Source organism: Podarcis vaucheri, assembly GCF_965113315.1.
Source record: "Podarcis vaucheri genome assembly, chromosome: 5".
NCBI lineage: Eukaryota > Metazoa > Chordata > Lepidosauria > Squamata > Lacertidae > Podarcis > Podarcis vaucheri.
This window is the reverse complement of record NC_138763.1, coordinates 99,010,179-99,029,434: the sequence shown is the minus strand read 5'-3', so window position 1 is coordinate 99,029,434 and position 19,256 is coordinate 99,010,179. Positions and strand designations below refer to the sequence as shown.

The following is a 19,256-nucleotide window of genomic DNA, read 5'->3' as shown; positions in this document are numbered from 1 at the left end:
TCTGACCTTGCATCTCTCATGGTGCCATCTATTTGTGGGCTATTTCTTACCCATGCTTTTCAACAGAGATGTGTAACCATTGGAAGGGACTGTCAGGTGGTATCACTGCCACTGTGCTAATGGCACACAGGACTTCTTCGCCTTTTCACCAAACCCGGTGGCCGTGGCCAAGTCCCTGAATGAATGTCTGCACCAAATTATGGCTTAGATGAGGGCTAGTAATATGAAACACAATCTGGATAGGTCAAAGGCTATGATGGTGGACTGGCCATGGGCAAGAGGGTTTTTGCTTTTGCGTGTTCAGACCCGGAAGCCCCCCCCCCAATAAGTTCACACTTGGCTCAAATTTTGGTTTTGGGCAGAATTTAGGCCACAACTTTATTGATTACAGAAAGTGACTGGTTGCATAGGCTCTGGTTCGACTAGCTCCCTGCACCCTTGCAGGTAGCGCTGACCCAGGGCACCAGCATAGGTCAGCCAAGGGGGAACACCTGGATAAGCGGAAAGCCAGGAATGGGCTATCTCCGCCACCCAAATGTCCCCCTGGACTCAGGCACAGGCACAACCCCCTCTCAGGGATTGACCAAACCATTAAGTCCCTGGATTCCTTTAACGGAATACCCTTCACATAGGGATAGCGAGAGCGTTCTCCCATCCCTATCACCTGAACCAGAGCCAGAACATTTCCCAATGCAAATCACCATAATTTGCAACAATAACAGCCAGGCATTCACCTTTGTATCATGGAAGGTGGAGACAGATTATAATTGTTTCCAGAGAGCAAAAGGCAGAATGAAAGAACACCCATTGCATGTGGTATGTCTGCTCATCTCACTGTTAACCGCAGCTAATAGCTGTTTGCAGGTTTTGGAGTTACTTCAGAAATGATTTGGCCAGAGATAGAACAAACAAGATGCATGTTTACACCATGGAAAGCAAAATATCACCTGAGCCACATTCAGTTCCTGTCTGTCTCCAGAACTAAGTTTTCAGATGTTCACAAACGTTTCTTGGAATTTCAGCATTCACACGTGATTCTGTTTGCCAAATGTTGCATGGTCACTGTAATATGTTATCTGTTTTGTATGTGTAAGTTTTACCTCCTTAGAAGTGGTTTTTAAAAATAAAATACGAGAAGGGAATTGACCAAATAAAATATCCACCCTTCTGTATAATAAAGTAAGTAGAGTATTCGTAGATTCCTAAAGGATTTCTCTCTCAGATCCCTGCAATTTTTTCAGGGCCAGGATGCCCAGTTGGCTTGGAGTATAAGGAGTGCACATCCCCTTGTGCCAAAACCTGCCAGAGTTTGAATATCAATGAAGTGTGCCAAGAAAAATGTGTCGATGGCTGCAGCTGCCCTGGTAATTTATTTACTGATCTGTTTACAGAGCCAATCTTTGAGCAGTAGCATTTCCCATTTCATTTAAAGAAGAAAACTGGTGTCTGTTTTCAAATGTTTAGGAGTATTTATTTCTCTCTCTTCTCCTTCTCTTTTTCTCTGCCCCCAGATTAGGCCTACATGCATTTTATCAAAGAGCTACTATTAAATAAAAAGAAATAAAGGTCTATGTGAGTTCAGCGATGGATGATGATCCATTACTTCTTCCCTTTTGCCTGCAAAGTCTTAAGTTGCTTCTGAATTATTTCTAAGTCATTCCAGCTGTTAGGGAAAGAAAATGAAGACGATATACTGTGAGAGGCTTTTTAATTGAGCCTGGAGATGTAAGAGTATGTATTCTTTTCAGCTAGACATACACTGGGTAGTATACTAGCCCTCTGATTAGAGTTGTTTTCACAGCTCAGCTAAGGCAAACTTTGTTTGCTAAGGGCAATGTTGTTCAGGGGACCTGTTCCATATTGACTTGTCTGCTGAGGAACCCCTACGAAGCCCCAGTTTATCGCAGAATATTGTAGGAGCACATTAAGGTCAAGGGTGGGCAGAAGGTATATTGGCATCTGCTGGTAGATCTCTGGGTGATTTGCAATAGTTTGGCAAGGGTTTCTGACTTGCAGTTGTTTAACATCAGCAGTCAGGAGCACTTCAGACCTGTCTTTGAGCCTGTCTGAAACTTAAATCCTCAATTTCTTAGTAGGGCTATGTTTAAAACTTGTTTGAGTCTCTGCCCTGTTTTTGAGTTTGTCTGAAACTTCAAACCTTAATTTTGTATCACTATTACTTCTTATATTACTACTGCTTGGTTCTCTTAAATAGGGTTTTGTTTAAAACTTGTTTGAGTCTCTGCCCTGTTTTTGAGTTTGTCTGAAGCGTCAAACCTTAGTTTTGTATCACTATTATTTCTTATTACTACTGCTTGGTTCTCTTAAATAGTGTTTTCTTTAAAACTTTTTTGAGTTTCTGCCCTGTTTTCTGAGTTTGTTTGAATACTTTAAAACCTCATTTTCTTATCACTACTGCTCGATTCTCTTAAATGTTTAAAACTTGTCACTGAGGTTTTCATAACTTTTTTGTAAACTCGAAGAAGCATTTCTAGCCCTGATCTTGAGCTTGTTTGATATCACTTAAAATCTTACAATTTCTTTATTTCCTTCTGAGGAAACTGATTAGTTCAGTGAAACAAGTTTTGTAGCTGGCATCTCGTTAAGTTTTTGTTTAATTCTAGTTTACTTCTTTATTTTTGTTATTCTATAGTCGATTACTTCTCGTTTCAGGGATTTTCACGGTAATTTCTTTTGTTGAGGGTGAAAGATGCCAGCTGATAAACATTTATGACTTGTGTCAATCTTCTTCCTTAGAATTTAGGGTTAAAATGGTTTTGTGGATACTAACAGTGTTTTTGCTGGCCTCTCTAGAGGGCAAGCTGCTTGATGGAGACCTCTGTGTTGACAGCTCTGATTGCCCCTGCCTACATTCAGGCAAGCGCTACTCTCCCGGCTCTTCTGTCTACCAGGACTGCAACTCATGGTAAATAGGATAATGGGATCCACAATGGTAATGTTGTCACAAGCGATGAGACCCTGTGTGATTATCCCCATGGACACTTACATTTCTGGCCAACTCACTGGTTATATACCTTGAGGACCAATCTATACATGTAGCCAAATCAAGTCCTAATGTTTATTTTGGATTGTGGTGCTTTAGGTGCACATTTCAGTTCCACAGCACCAAAAACACCAAAGAACAAAAACTCCACTCAACCGACACATAGAAAGCTTTCAAGTGAGGTAGGAGATATTAGTCTAGCTGTCTCCCATACATGGTATTTTTCTATGTGCAAGGAACTTCATTGATAGGGAAACATTCAGACATGTAGCTCCTTGCCTGGAGCATGAATTGGTATGGAGTTGATTCTCCTGTATCTCAGTGTGTAAAATAAGTGCCTAGGTCAGAACTATAGATGATCCCAATGAATAAGTTTCAACACGCTCATGCATGTGCTTAAGGCCTTGGACACTATTATTATTATTATTAGTTGTATACCACCCTTCATTTGAAGATGATTACATAAAAGATTAAAGAGAACTTTGTTGAATAATAGCATGAGAAGTGAGATTTAATTGATTTAAATCAGCAATAAGGATTAGGATCTGGGCTTCCAGAGAAGGATTTTCCCCCATGGGGACAGCCCAGTGCAAAGTTCAAAGGGTTCTCATCCCCAGGAGCTGCTATTAGCCTCAGAGAAGTAGGCATACAGGTACAAGAACAAGCGTCCGTATGGCTTCCCTTACCTTATGTCAATTGTCCCATCAAATTCATCTCCTTGACTGCTAAAGAAAAAGACCTTTGGTGATCCCATCATGAATCTCCATGTCATGTGCTCTTTAGTATGAATAATGATAGGCTATGTTCAGTTTGCCCATGCATCTAAATAATAATAAAAATTTGCATTTTTCAGTATTTGCAGGCATGGCACCTGGATCTGCAGCAATGAACCTTGCCCAGGTAGGTTGATATTGATATTGAATAACCAGTAAGTGAATTTGCACAATCTTTTTCAGTCCTTACTCTCAAGTGTCTCACATTGCAAATAGTATCTTGCTCTCTGTTGTAGATTTTTTGAAGGAAGGATACATATTTTTACCCCTTTGGTGAACTCAAATTTTAAACTAGGTATTTTGTGATGGCGCATTGAAGACCCTTGATACAAAACACACACAGAAAATGCTTAAATACATGCACTGTTTAAATTACACTATTTTAATGAGTTTGTTGGTTTGTTATAAGGTGTGCGTCTGAACCCACATGCCTATCTAACATTCATGTGTATTCCTGCTAGGATCCTTAACTGGAGTTGGAACACATGTCTGTTATGAATTTCTGCCTTTATCCTTATGCCCCATTAAAAAGTTCACACGCCTGAGGAACAAAGAAAGTTTGGTTTATTATGCAGAAGTGACAATTACAGCAATATATTTATTGCAATATTCAAACCAGATTGAGTGAAATTGAAAAGCAAAACACCAAGTCAGCTGTATATAAAATTTGCACCTCTAAGATCTATGGTTTAAACAGATAACAGGGTTACTTATATCTCAAAATTAATAATTCCAGTCCTTTACGTTAGCCCGATTGAACGTTTTCCTCTCAACTTTTGTCAAGCGCAGATGTTTCATAGAATCATAGAATCATAGAGTTGGAAGAGAACACAAGGGCCATCGAGTACAACCCCCTGCCAAGCAGGAAACACCATCAGAGCACTCCTGACATATGGTTGTCAAGCCTCTGCTTAAAGACCTCCAAAGTAGGAGACTCCACCACACTCCTTGGCAGCAGATTCCACTGTCAAACAGCTCTTACTGTCAGGAAGTTCTTCCTAATGTTTAGGTGGAATCTTCTTTCTTGTAGTTTGGATCCATTGCTCCGTGTCCGCTTCTCTGGAGCAGCAGAAAACAACCTTTCTCCCTCCTCTATGTGACATCCTTTTATATATTTGAACATGGCTATCATATCACCCCTTAACCTCCTCTTCTCCAGGCTAAACATGCCCAGCTCCCTTAGCCGTTCCTCATAAGGCATCATTTCCAGGCCTTTGACCATTTTGGTTGCCCTCCTCTGGACACGTTCCAGTTTGTCAGTGTCCTTCTTGAATTGTGGTGCCCAGAACTGGACACAGTACTCCAGGTGAGGTCTGACCAGAGCAGAATACAATGACACTATTACTTCCCTTGATCTAGATGCTATACTCCTATTGATGCAGCCCATAAATTATTTAAACATACCCAGAAATGATAGATATGTGGATGTCCTTTGAATATGTCAAACACTGTAGAACATATTCTTTTCTACTGCCCATTGTACAACCAGCTATGCAAATGCATGCCATCCCCCTTTTTTTGGGTGGTCTAGCATCATGGCACAATGAAAATATCAGATTCTATGCGTCTAACATTAACCCAGAATAACTGAAAGGCTGGCTGAGTTTTTATCAATAGTATCTCTCAGTTTGGTGAATGGCACTATTTAGCAGGAAGAAATCCCAATGATATATAATCCTTTTCATGGCTGTTTATTTGTATATATTTTAAATGTTTATATATTGATGTTTTATGATGTTTTATCATAGCCTGTGCTTGTAATGCCTACAAAGGCAAAGAAGAAGAAGAAAATGACAGTGTGTCTCAGTGCTGCTTTCAGATAGCAAGGTTACAATAAAAGTGGGCAGAAAATCACACAGCATATACCCCTTGATCTTGAGAGTAAAAAGGACCCCAAACTATCCCAGAGACCTAGAAAGTGAGTGTGATGACTTGCCACGGACCCATGCTAAAAAGAAAGCACAAATAAAGGAGTGAATTGGGTATATCTGATCTGGAACCCTAATGGAACACAAATGAGTTGCCCGAACCAACCAGAACTATAGATGTCTTGACTTAAAGGGGGACTTGTAACTGCTGCCTCTCATGTTGTTTTTGCTGCATCAGCAGCACTGAAGATGCATTGCTGCTGCGTATTTAAGTTCAGGTCCATTGCACACTAGTACTAAGACCTACTAACTATAAGAAGATCAAACTTATCCATTCTGAAGGAAATCAGCCCTGAGTGCTCACTGGAAGGACAGGTCCTGAAGCTGAGGCTCCAATACTTTGGCCACCTCATCAGAAGAGAAGACTCCCTGGAAAAGACCCTGATGTTGGGAAAGATGGAGGGCACAAGGAGAAGGGGACGACAGAGGATGAGATGGTTGGACAGTGTTCTCGAAGCTACCAGCATGAGTTTGAGGAAACTGCAGGAGGCAGTGGAAGACAGGAGTGCCTGGCGTGCTCTGGTCCATGGGGTCATGAAGAGTCGGACACAACTAAACGACTAAACAACAGCAATAACATTGCTACTTATCACACCAGAGGTCTTTCATCTCATGATTACTATTGGCACATCCTATTTTATCCTACCATCTCATTTGATACCACCTTTCTTAGATCCCAGGCCTAAAAATATTTAAAATTCAGTCCTACAGATCTCAGTGATACTTTCTTTTGAGCAGTTATTCTTACAAGGGCAATCAGAGAGGAATATGCTTTGAGGCAGACATCTGCCCAGCCCAGCCATTTGAATCAGGAATGCTTCTTTCTTGTTTTAATATGATTGTGAGAACTCTGCTTTAGCTTGAAGTCATGTTGTTTAAAATCAATATTTGGTACTGTTTTTTTTTCAGGTGAATGCTCTGTCACTGGCCAATCACATTTCAAGAGCTTTGACAACAAGCATTTCACCTTCAGCGGCATCTGTCATTACTTGTTTGCCAGAGATTGTGCAGAGAACACCTTTTCTGTTTTCATAGAGACTGTCCAGGTAAGAACATCTTCCTTGAAAGGAAAAAACAAGGGCTGCCTCTCTCACTCAAAAACACACCGACCGATTTGACAAAGTGCTTGGGCAAACAACATGTTGCAGAGAGCCAAGCTGAACATGGCAGCCTGAGGTGTTGTGTTGTGTTGTGTTTTTAAATGGCAGCCTGGTGTTGAGTTTTCCTTCTTCCCCTCCATAAAGTATCAGGCCATCTTGTGCCCTGACATAATTAGAGTGAGATTTACATTGAGACTATTTGCATAATGACAGCAGCTCACTTTATCAATATACCCCATGGTAGGTTAGGCAAGATGCTAGCTTGCAAAGAATAAAGACTTGGATGACTTAATTGCAATACCATTTTCACATTTGCAAATGAACTGGGCGTTTTGCTTTAGGATATATGCCAGTGCTATCAGAGGTAAATATGTGTGTCTCTTTTTTGAAACATGGAGCATACCAACACAGTAAATTTATATTGCTTTTATTAGCTGTTATGGTTCTCCACCCTCAGCTTGGTGCTGATAAATTATCTGTCCTAAACCAAAATTTCAATTTCCTTGGGAGAAGGAACGGCTGCTGAACCAGACATGCCCCTCTCCCTTATGGAAAAAGGCGCTTATTATTCCTGCTGCTGACCACTGTGTTGTTATTTGGTCACAATTTTTTTTAAAGAAATATTTTATGTTTTTAGACATTGTGGGGGAATAACTCTACAACAAATTGGTAATGCCCTGTTTTTATCATTATTGATTCTATTGATCTTTCGTCTTTTATTTTCTGTTCTGTAAATTGCTTTCAAACTTTCTGCTAGTTGTGGGAAGTGACTGTCAAATAAACGAAGCAGAACTTACAAAACATAGGTGCACACAGCAAGAGTTTGTAACAATGATACTGGCTGTGTACAGATAGCAATTTTAACATTGGTTCAAGTATTCCTTTCCTGGTCTCACAGCAACTGATGGACTGAGGCTGCAGCTAGATCAAAATTGCAATGCTAATTTAACACTTGGATTTCTTTTTAGTGTGCTGATGACCCTGATGCAGTGTGTACCCGATCAGCCTCTGTCCAGCTTCTGGAAGAGAACAGCATTATTAAACTGAAACACGGTGGTGTCGTTTCTTTGAACGGGCAGGATGTACAAATCCCTTTCACGCAAGGTGTGTTCTGTGTCATGTGACTAAGAGTATCTCAGCATAGCTGTCAACTTACAGATTTGAAAATAAGGGACCAGCAGCCTCAAAAATAAGGGGTCAGCAGCCAAAATAAGGGATCAACAATTACTTTGATAAAATACATATTTTGTTGTGTGCAAATGGCTTAAGATACCTATTAGGTCCATAAATTACCATATAGCATATATTCAACACACAAAAACAGCAACAACCTGTTGTTGACAAAGGACAGCTGGACATAGAAAGGGGCCCCATTACCTTCAGTAGCTTATTTAAGGGACATCATCAATAAGGGACAGCAGCGGGATATGGCGCTGGGATGAGGGACTGTCCTGCCAAATAAGGGACACTTGACAGCTATGTATCTCAGACTGGGCCAAGGGACTGGGCTCATATCTCCCCCTCCCCACCCCAGGCAGCTTCTGGCCCACAATTTAACATTAGGAGGTACACAACACACCCTCCTGTTGACTCTGGCCAAGCAGTGGAAATAATGATGAGGCTCAATATTAAAATTAAGTCCTCTCTGCAGTCTAGTCTTCTTTCCCCCACTCTCAGCTACTCATTACTTAACAGAGCATCACAGGGTGGGTGATGAAGAATCATAAGGAGAGCAGAGTTTTGAACCTCCCTATATGGATTTATGTATAAGCTAAACAAGCTGTAGCTTAGCACCCCGCTTGGGCCCCCCAAAAAAAATTAAAGGAAAAAAACCCCTGAATGTACATTTCCAAAATATAAGATAAAAAACCCAAATAAAATAAAACCTACATACAGTTAGAGCTTAATAATTATTTCACTATTAATATACTTCTTAAATGTATTTCACTATGAATATGCTTCTATGCTTCTTAATTGTATTTCAGTTCAACTATTACTTTGATAAAATACATATTTTGATATGTGCTTTAGAAACCTGTTAGGTCCATACAGCATATATTCAACACAGAAAACAGCAACAATTTGTTGTTGACAAAGGACAGTGGGACATATAAAGGGCCCCATTAACTTCAGTAGCTTAAAGCTAAAGGGATCCCTGACCGTTAGGTCCAGTCGCAGATGACTCTGGGGTTGCAGCGCTCATCTTGCTTTATTGGCCGAGGGAGCCGGCGTACAGCTTTTGGGTCATGTGGCCAGCATGACTAAGCCGCTTCTGGCGAACCAGAGTAGCGCACGGAAACGCCGTTTTCCTTCCCGCCAGAGCCGTACCTACCATATTTTTTGCTCTATAAGACTCACTTTTCCCCTCCTAAAAAGTAAGGGGAAATGTGTGTGCGTCTTATGGAGTGAATGCAGGCTGCGCAGCTATCCCAGAAGCCAGAACACTGCACAGCTATTATTATTATTATTATTATTATTATTATTATTATTATTATTACTATTATTATTATTATTAATTAAGTAATTAATTAATTTGTTTAATTTGTATACCACCCTTCATCTATAGATCTCTGGGTGGTTCACAACATAGAAATGCAAGATAAAAACACAAAATAATTAAAAACAAGGGGGGATGCACACCACAGCCCTCCCCCTGCATAGCTACTTGCTGTGTGAGCCTCATAAGGCGTCGCTTGGCTCTACACCTTCAGCAGACAATTTAGATCTGTCTAGATTTCCTGTATTACATTCACATTTTCTGTTGCTCCTCCCTATGTATCTGTAATTAGCAGTTGGTTTTCCCAGGTGCTCTTCGTATCCAGCACACCGTAATGTCTGCAGTTCGTCTCAGCTATAAAGAGAATATACAGATTGACTGGGATGGGCACGGAACTCTTTCGATGAAGGTATGATTCAAACACACACACACACACACACACACACAAACATATATTTGTATTTAAATTGATTCCCCCCCCCTAAGAAAATATGGTTGTGGTGTGCTAGAAATTCTAGATATACAGTGGTGCCCCGCAAGACGAATGCCTCGCAAGACGGAAAACCCGCTAGACGAAAGGGTTTTCCGTTTTGGAGGTGCTTCGCAAAACGAATTTCCTATGGGCTTGCTTCGCAAGACGAAAATGTCTTGCGAGTTCCTGCGGTTTTCCCCCCCTCCCCCCTTTTTCCCAAGCCGCTTACCCGCTTATCAGCTGATCCTAAGCCGCTAAGCCGCTTATCAGCTGATCCGCTAAGCCGCTTAACAGCTGATCCGCTAAACCGCTTATCAGCTGATCCACTAAGCCCGCTAAGCCACTAATAGCGCTAATCCGCTAAGCCGCTAATGGGCTTGCTTCGCAAGACAAAAAATCCGCTAGACGAAGAGACTCGCGGAATGGATTCTTTTTGTCTTGCGAGGCACCACTGTACTCTAGAGTAGAAGAGACTGCGCTGCAAATAATAGGCACAGCTTTTAACCCCAGTCGGCAGGCCAGCAAGCATTTCTGCTCTCGGGTCCACTGACCAGGCTCCACACCATTGGCTGCCCATGATTGGGCAATTTAAACCTTGGACTCGGCATGCTTACCTGCCCTGCAATGTGGCCAGCTGGCGAATTTACAGCAGCCAGCCGCTGGGATGTGACTCCTTGCTACCCTGGGAATTGAGGGCAGCTTGTGAGGGGCTGTAGCCACCCTCCAGACAGATTGCAGATTGCATCTTTGTGGGAATGTTCAGGGTGGCAGGAGAAGATATATTGTTTATTAACATCCTTCCTAACTTGCGCTAGCAAGTTCCTTTACTTAGCAGAGTTACATTCCCCCTTTTTTGTATAATTTTTTTTATTGGTTTTTCACAAATTATATAAACACAAACAATACACAATACAAACAAACACATAGACAAACATGTATAATTTCAAATCCTTTTTTCTTAAACCTTACTTCACCGACTTCCCCGTACCTCCCCTTTCTGCATCCCAATTTCCAAATTTGTTTCAGCAAATCCTCCCCCTTAAGCTTATCTAATTTTCCCTTGTTCTTTTCTTTTACTTAATCTTTTGCAGCTGTAATCCCCTTTTTTCTATAACCTCAACATTTTAGCACTCATTTATTTTACAATATTTCTTAAGATAAATTTTGAATTTCTTCCAATCTTCTTCCGCCGTCTCTTTCCCCTGGTCTCGGATTCTGCCAGTCATTTCAGCCAGTCCCATATAGTCTATCACCTTCATCTGCCATTCTTCCAGAGTGGGTAGATCCTGTGTCTTCCAATACTTTGCGATGAGAATTCTTGCTGCTGTAGTAGCATACATAAAGAAAGTCCTATCTTTCTTTAACACCATTTGGCCAACAATGCCCAAGAGAAAGGCCTCTGGTTTCTTCAGGAAGGTATATTTAGCAGAGTTACATTCCCCAGCAGATAGCTGGTTGCAGGCTCGTGTGAGCCTCTCACTATTATACAACGCAGTCTGTCTCAGACTGAATTGTACATTCCTGGTAAATTCCCTTGAATTCCTATTAAAAGACACCACAATCTTATTCAAAGTCAATCTAAGAAGTTTACTTACATCAGTTCACAGTTGGATTCCTAAAGACAGACTTATGGTAGTTACAAATATGTACATGTGGATCTACCCTATATGGGGTAATAACCCCAGTGTTTCTGCTAGCTGAGAGCTAGTAGAGCAGTCCTAGCTAATAGCTGGTCAAACGAAGACGGAAGTCAAAAAGAGAGGAGGGTGTGCTGTGTGACTCGTCCTTCTGTTACCTGGACAGGTTATGTCACGCCCACCTTCTATCACATGCAAAAGGAAGGATGCTCCAGCCAGGAGGAACAGGAAGTTTCGACTGGCTGGACCAAACATTCCCTTGCATGTCTTCTCTAACATTTCAACGTATGTTGTACTTGACTGCCTCTCATGGATCACATCCCACAATCTTGGTCTAATCCAAACCATTTCCTGTCTTCTTAAACAAGGATCACTTAATACTCAGGATAACACAGTTTTGACTCTTAAGGCAGCCTGAGGGCATAGTTTTTCTCTGAGATTTAAGACACATGAAGATTTTGATTAATATATAAAATTAGATCATGCAAGAGCAAAGCCATGATTGACCTTTTCCTGCTTTTCTGGCTAAACTTATTCAGGCCCCAGACTACGCCAGCTGTGTCTTCTCAACTTTGAATGTAGTCGCGATAGTGATAAAAGCTAAAGAACAATTTCCAGTGCCTTTTTAAATTGTCATGTTCCTTTCCATCTGCTCCTTAAAGGTCAACATTGTTGCTTTTGGAGCAATCAAAAATAATTTCACGCACACAAATGCACAAATGTTTGTGTGTCGTTGCCAAATGTTTTAGACAACTGGGGGAAGTGATTTACTTTCACTCCCAGTGACCTGGGCAGACACTTCTGAGAAATATAATGAACTCTGGGTTTTCCTGCTTTAGTCCTGAGGAACAACATCCATTTCCTACTTAGGACTTAACTGGAAAATTGGAAAAATAGATTCTAAAGCTGAAAACTTTTTAAAGGTTATATTGATTTTAGGAAAATTCCAGTTTTCTTTGATTTGGCTGGATTACATCATTATGTTCCAATAATGTTTCAAACAGACAGCTGGCATGCAACATAAACTATTTTAAATATTTAAATCTCATGGATTTCGGCAAATTTTTAAATCTCCCCTTGAAATCAGTAGGATTTGAAAGTGTTAAACTTTGGCTGAAGTGCACTCTGACAATGCAATGTTATGCATATCAGTTCAGAAGGAAGGCATACTGAATTCATTGGAGCTTACTTCTGAGTAAGTGTGTAAAGCATTGCAGTCTAGGGGGCGTATTGTTTGGAAATTTTTTGCAACACATGTTGGTGCCAAAGTATGCGTTAGAGCACACACACTTTTGTGCGATGAGAGGACTATTGCCTTCTGTCGATGGGAACAGAGTGTGGGCATCCTCTAAAGCCCTGCTATGGCAAATTCTTCAGGCACGTTGAAGATAAACTATTTGAGCTGGGAATTTTCCTGCTCAGATCCATAGCTATTATGCTCCCCTGGATCTCTGATGTAATGCATTTTAGGTATAAACTGCCATATTAAATATGTTTATTGGAAGAGTGATATTGCTATAAAACAGGAGATTAATATTGATAATCATCTGACTCCTTCCTTGTCCAAGATTCCTAATACTGTTGGGCACATGCAACATGCTTAGATGGGCAAAACACTCAATCTGCGCCACCATTTTGTCAGTTGTGATCCTGAAGATCACAGATCTGTCCTCTGTATGAGGACAGAAACTATTACGTTAATCCAATGTGTACTTATATACACTTAAATTTCCTTAAGTAAAATTTACTTGGGTAAGGGGATCATTCCCAGTGCCTTTTAATTAGTTTTATATACAGCACTTTTATATTTAGCACAGTTTGTATAAGGTTCATTCAACAGAAATCCTATAAGCAGCTGACTGGAGACAAAAAAATAATGAAATGTGTAAATACTGAATTTAACTCCTATACTTCTTCAGTTACCCTCAGAATTCACGGAACGAACTTGTGGTCTGTGTGGCAACTACAATGGCAACCAAGGAGATGATTTCCTGACACCTTCTGGCCTGGTGGAAACCCTTGTGGAAGACTTTGGGAATTCCTGGAAGCTCAAAGAAGATTGTCAAGATTTGCAGAAGCAAGATAGCAATACCTGCAGTCTCAACCCGCGCTTAGGTACTGGCCCTTGCAATGAAGCCAGGGTTGGCTTGTGGTGAAAGATAGCAGCATGTTTATCTTCTTTCAGCATAGCGTCTTCCATTGCAGACAAGTCCACAAGGAAAGGGCTCCCTGAAGTGGAAAAATGAGAGAATCAGCATTTTATCTCTGAACTGTCATGCTCAGAGCTTGACAAAAAAGGGAGAAAAGGCAGACCACCACTGCTATCTGGGGCACGTGCCTCCTTTTGCCTTGATCCACCGTTTGTGTGTTTTTCTTCCTCTGGTCTGGATGCTATAATAATAATAATAATAATAATAATAATAATAATAATAATAATAATAAAAAATTTATTATTTATACCCCGCCCATCTGCTTAGGTTTCCCCAGCCACTCTGGGCAGCTCCCAATAGAATATTAAAAGCACAATAAAACATCAAACATGAAAAACTTCCCTAAACAGGCCTGCTTTCAGATGTCTTCTAAAAGTCAGATAGTTGTTTATTTCCTTGACATCTGATGGGAGGGTGCCACTACCGAGAAGGCCCTCTGCCTGGTTCCCTGTAACCTCACTTCTCACAGTGAGGGAATCGCCAGAAGGCCCTCGGAGCTGGAACTCAGTTTCCAGGCTGAACGATGGGAATGGAGAAGCTCCTTTAGGTATATGCTATCGGCTAAGCCACAGTTTGGCTTACTGTGTTGTCCAAACCCTGGCTCTTGGTTTGTCTGACAAACAGGTTTGGCCTGGTGTTACACGCTAACTGGGTCAATGTGTTTTTGATGGCTTATGGTGGTTCCTATTTCTTTCTACAGCCGATAACTGCTCATCTAACATTTTAAAATTGTTTACATTTCAGCCAAGTACGCTGAAGGCTCATGCTTGGTTCTGTTATCCCCGTTGTTTGAACCTTGCCACCGCAAAGTCAGCCCTTCTCCGTACCTCAAGAATTGCCGCTATGATGTCTGTTCTTGTTCCGATGGAAAAGACTGTCTGTGTACTGCCGTCTCTGCTTATGCGATGGCCTGCGCTCGCAAAGGAGTTCTCATCAGCTGGAGGAAGCCAGATTTTTGCGGTATGTGCGCTTTGCCGAGATGTTAGTAATATAATACATGGCATGATGTTTCATGTGCTTTAGTGTGAATTGTGGGCATATGAACATATATTTTAATGTGCACGGTGGGTGTGCAATTACGCATGGCTGACACGCCCTTTCCCACTTCAAATGGCAAAACCAGACCTTCAGCATCAGATGTGGCCCAGAACTATGCAAAGCCACAGCAAGGCTTCATAGTTTGTGCTTAGGAAGTGAAACAGTATAGGAGAAAAAATATATATCCTCCTTTGAAATTATGCTGCATGGTGGAATAATGGGTGGTACGCCAGGGGGATTAGTGGGGATGGGGTTGGGGATAGTTTGCCTATTTGTGTTTTCCATGCTTTGAGCATGGTCTGTGTGTACCTGTTAAGTGTTGTGGGAATTTTCTTTAGTTTGTTTGGGAGGAGTGGGTATGTTGTGGTGCAGGTGTTTTCAATTGTGTCCCTCTCTAGGTGTACCCATTGTTTTGTCTCATCTTCTAGTATATATGGGATTATATGGCGTATTTGGTTGGCATTGTAAGATGCTTCTATGTTGGGGATTCCCCATCCTCCTTCTGAGGTGGGGAGGTGCAGGTATTTGGGGCTTATTCTTGGTTTTTTATGTGAGAAGATGAAAGAGTGTAGTTTTCTCTGCCAACTGCGAAGATGGGTTGAGGGGATCCAGATTGGGAGGGTTTGGAATAGGTAGGTTAGTTTTGGGAGTGTGATCATTTTGATCATGGCTATTTTGTCTGAGAGAGTGAAGTTCATGTTATTCCTTCTCTTTAGGTCTTTGTTAATTTGTCGCCACAGGGGCTTGTAGTTGTGGAGGTGCGATTTATTGAGGTTTCTGGTTATTTGTACCCCTAGGTATCTGAACTTGGTGTGGCAAAGTTTTATTTTGGTGACCTTCGTGAGTTCTTTTTGGGTGTGAGGAGGGGTGTTGAAGCACATAGCTTCTGACTTTGTAAAATTTACTTGTAGGCCCGACACCATTGCAAATGTGTTGAGTTCTCTGATTAGGGAGGTTGCTGTGCTTGTGGGGTCTGGTGTTGTGACCATTAGGTCATCTGCAAAGAGCCCTAATTTATAGGTCTCCTTTGAAATTATGCAGGCCTGGAGACTGTGTGAGAGGTTGGCGATAATGAACCTCTTATTGGCAGCAGTACTATGCTAGAATGATGCAGCGATCATAAAAGGAACGAGGGGAAGGAATGGGAAAGGACTGCAAATGGTAAAATGATACAATTGGAACACATTCAATTGCCACAATTAATCCTTGATATGTGGTGCAGTTCGTTCTTCCTTTCTCTTGTCCGTTATGAGCATTTACACCTTGCACAAATGCTGATTTTCTGTGGCTGCAGATCCATTAAAAGCCTCATATCTGGTTCTCTATATCTGGTTCTCCATATACCTCTCATGGTGCAACGAAAAAATGTTTGCTCATTTAGATGGATTGAGATTGCAACTGGCAGTTTTGCATAATTACTGCTAATGGACCAGAGTATTGGAGTATTGGGCAGCTTCCTGCTCAGGGACTGAGGATCATATTTCACAATATGTTTATCCAAGCACAGTATTATCCTTTCACAAATAGCCAGCGCAGGGTGCCTGGTCCAGATTGGGAACCTGCCACAGGGCTTGGGGGCTTGTGCGAGGGGATGCCTTTACTGTGGTCCTAATTCAGACTGCCCCTGTGGTGTCTGCTGTTTGCATAGGGGAAAATTTTTTCATTGGGGCTGTTATGTACTGAAGTTCTCGCCCTGGGCCAGCAGGGGGATACTGTAGATAGTTATGCAAATAAGGGATCGAAAGTGACGTTCAGTGATTGGATAGTTTTTATGCAAATGAAGATCGAAAGTGACGTTCAGTGATTGGATAGTTTTAGAAAGTTGCTACAGCAGGGACGCGGACTTATAAAAAATATTGGGGGGGCCCGGGAAAGCTCGTGAAATGTAAATAAGCTCATGAATATGCAAATAAGCTCATGAATATGCAAATAAAGTGGCGCCGCCCCCTCGTGAGCAAATAGGGGAGAGCGTGCTGCGCCTATTAATCAGCTCCGGAACAGCTGATATGCGGGAAACGTGGGGCTAGCCGGAGAAGAGAGGGCGAGCCCCCTCCGCTCCGGCCCTAAACCGCTGAAACCGCCAGGAGGAAGGAAATTCCCCCCGGCAGTGCCTTGGCCGTGGCGGTGGTGCTGCGAAGCAGCGAAGCAGGAGCCCCCGCCCCCGGGGATTCCCTAATCTCGCGGGGGACGGCCGGGGCTCTCCGACTAGGGCCCGCGGCTGGCTAGCTGGCTGGCGAGGGCGCAGGTGGGGAGGAGGCGGGGGCGGCGGCGGCGCTCTACTGGAAGGGCGCCCGAGATTATTGGGGGGGCTGAGCCCCCCAAAAAAATTTTTTGAGGGGGCTCGAGCCCCCTCAGGCCCCATGGAGTCGGCGCCTATGTGCTACAGTAACGTTGTACTGGAGCTCTATATAAGCAGGCTGACTGAGCCCTTCAGTTCAGTTCTGTTCTGGCCTCTGAATAAACAAGAGCTGTTTGAAGAATCGCTGTGTCGTCTGATATGTTCGCCCACAACTTAACAGGGGCAAAGAGGAGTTTGCTTCTTATGCAAATAGAAGGCAGGGCCCCCCTCATCCAGATCAGGATTACAGTGGGGAATTAAATTGGTCTGGAGCCCTCTGCTGGCATCCCACCCACAGTGCGATCTGGATTGGGACCTGGACACTGGCTGTTAGTGAAATAAGAATCTTGTGCTTCCATGGCCAGTTAAAATGACTTGAATTAGTTTTGGTTCTTGGGATTCTAGGCGATGTATGAATGATTGTTTTGTTTTCTAGAAGCTCAGAGATGAGGCGGTGGAGCTGTGCTTGTGCCAATATTGTTCTGTCCGCTGTGGACTCTGAGCAAATAAATTTTGTGTATGGATTGAAGTGCTACAAAGCCCTGCAGAAACCTGTCAGACAAGAGAAGCACAAACCTTTGTGCAGTTGTGGGCAGAATGCTAAGGGTGGCATTAAAGGTGTGGCGCTGGTGGTTCAGGAATCAGTTTTCCTTCTTGGGATTCGGGAAGTGGGGAATAGCTCGTTCCTTCAGTATTGAATTATATTTCTGCTATTCTAATTTTGTGTCCCCATTTTGTATTTTTAAGTTGTGAACCAGCCTGTGATCTTCAAATGAAGAACAGCGTACAAATAAAATAGATAAAAATAATAGACGTTACTTTAATTTTGTGGCTAGCAGCAACATCTGTTTGTTTTTTGAAATGATACCAAATGTGGGTTTGTGTATGTGTGTGATATTCAGAAGGGATTGCTGCTCCGGAAGATGAAGATGAGAGAGAGAGATGGCTGCCTGCCCTGTGCTTTTATCATTACATGCACAGGTGAGGCCACACCCTCCTCTGGTCACATGCGGAGGAAGTCTGTCCCAGGAAGTTTACCTGCTTGCTGGACAGACATCACTCTCCATGCTTTAACATGTACACTCTAGGAATGTTGTGATTGACTGCTCCTGTGTTTTACACCCCACACATCCTGTCCCCACTGGGATGTGTGTTCTGCAGTGTGCTTGAGAATAGGTCGGAGACACCTACAGGATCTTACCTCTGGCATGTCTAGTGGTGAGGGCAACCCTGACAAAAGATGGCCAATTCTTCTCTCTTGCCTTCCCAAATACCATTCCTGTTATATCGGTAACTGTAAAATAATAATTTAAAAAATCTACAATACATTCCTTCACTCTTTTACTCTGCTCTACAGCTCTGAGTTGTCCAGAAGGTCAGATTTACCAGCAGTGTGGAAGTCCATGCAATCAGACTTGCCGATCCTTGTCCTATCCAGATACAAACTGCAATGAGTTTTGCATGGAAGGTTGCTACTGCCCTGCTGGATTATTCCTTGACCAGCAGGGAGACTGTGTGCAAAAGTCCCAGTGTTCTTGTTACTATGATGGCGAGATCTTCCAGCCAGACGACGTCTTCTCCGATCATCACACCATGTGGTGAGTGCATGGCTCGGGACTCATTGCATGTGCGTGGCTGTGTCTAAATCTAGGTCTGGAAGGTGAGGAGAACAGCAAGCGGGGCCAGGCCGGGATACATTGGTACCTTGGTTTTCAAACAGCTTCGTTCACAAACAACTTGGGACCCTGTGTGGTGTAGTGGTGAAGAGCGGTAGTCTTGTAATCTGGGGAACTAGGTTCGTGTCTCTGCTCCTCCACATGCAGCTGCTGGGTGACCTTGGCTAGTCACATTTCTCTGAAGTCTCTCAGCCCCACTCACCTCACAGAGTGTTTGTTGTGGGGGAGGAAGGGAAAGGAGAATGTTAGCCGCTTTGAGACTCCTTCGGGTAGTGATAAAGTGGGATATCAAATCCAAACGCTTCTTCTTCTTCTTCTTCAAACGCTGCAAAACCGGAAGTAGTTGTTCCAGTTTTCAAACTTTTTTCGGAAGCCAAACATGCTCCGTCTTGCGTCCCCCTGCGTTTCCTGTTGCGCTGCTACTTTGCCTCCCCCCCGCTGTAATTCAAGCCTTCTGTTTCTGATTGCAGTGTTCTGAGGTGATATTTGGAGCTTATATTTGATGCTTTTGTTTTTGCTATTCATTTTGCGTTTTTTGTTTTGAGGCTTTTTCAGTTAATTTGTTTTTGTGACTGTGTGGATC

At 42.5% G+C, this 19,256-nt stretch overlaps 1 protein-coding gene across 1 annotated transcript in view; it reads left to right on the top strand.

The window, feature by feature from the left end:
• Window positions 1–19,256, top strand: part of VWF (von Willebrand factor) — a 155,897-nt gene that overhangs the window by 24,777 nt on the left and 111,864 nt on the right. The window contains exons 8-16 of the mRNA XM_082222998.1: window positions 1,242–1,364; window positions 2,815–2,926; window positions 3,858–3,904; window positions 6,615–6,751; window positions 7,774–7,909; window positions 9,611–9,711; window positions 13,331–13,526; window positions 14,366–14,581; window positions 18,355–18,595. Of these exons, the coding sequence (XP_082079124.1) occupies window positions 1,242–1,364; window positions 2,815–2,926; window positions 3,858–3,904; window positions 6,615–6,751; window positions 7,774–7,909; window positions 9,611–9,711; window positions 13,331–13,526; window positions 14,366–14,581; window positions 18,355–18,595 (1,309 nt within the window). The remainder of the gene's footprint in view (window positions 1–1,241; window positions 1,365–2,814; window positions 2,927–3,857; window positions 3,905–6,614; window positions 6,752–7,773; window positions 7,910–9,610; window positions 9,712–13,330; window positions 13,527–14,365; window positions 14,582–18,354; window positions 18,596–19,256) is intronic.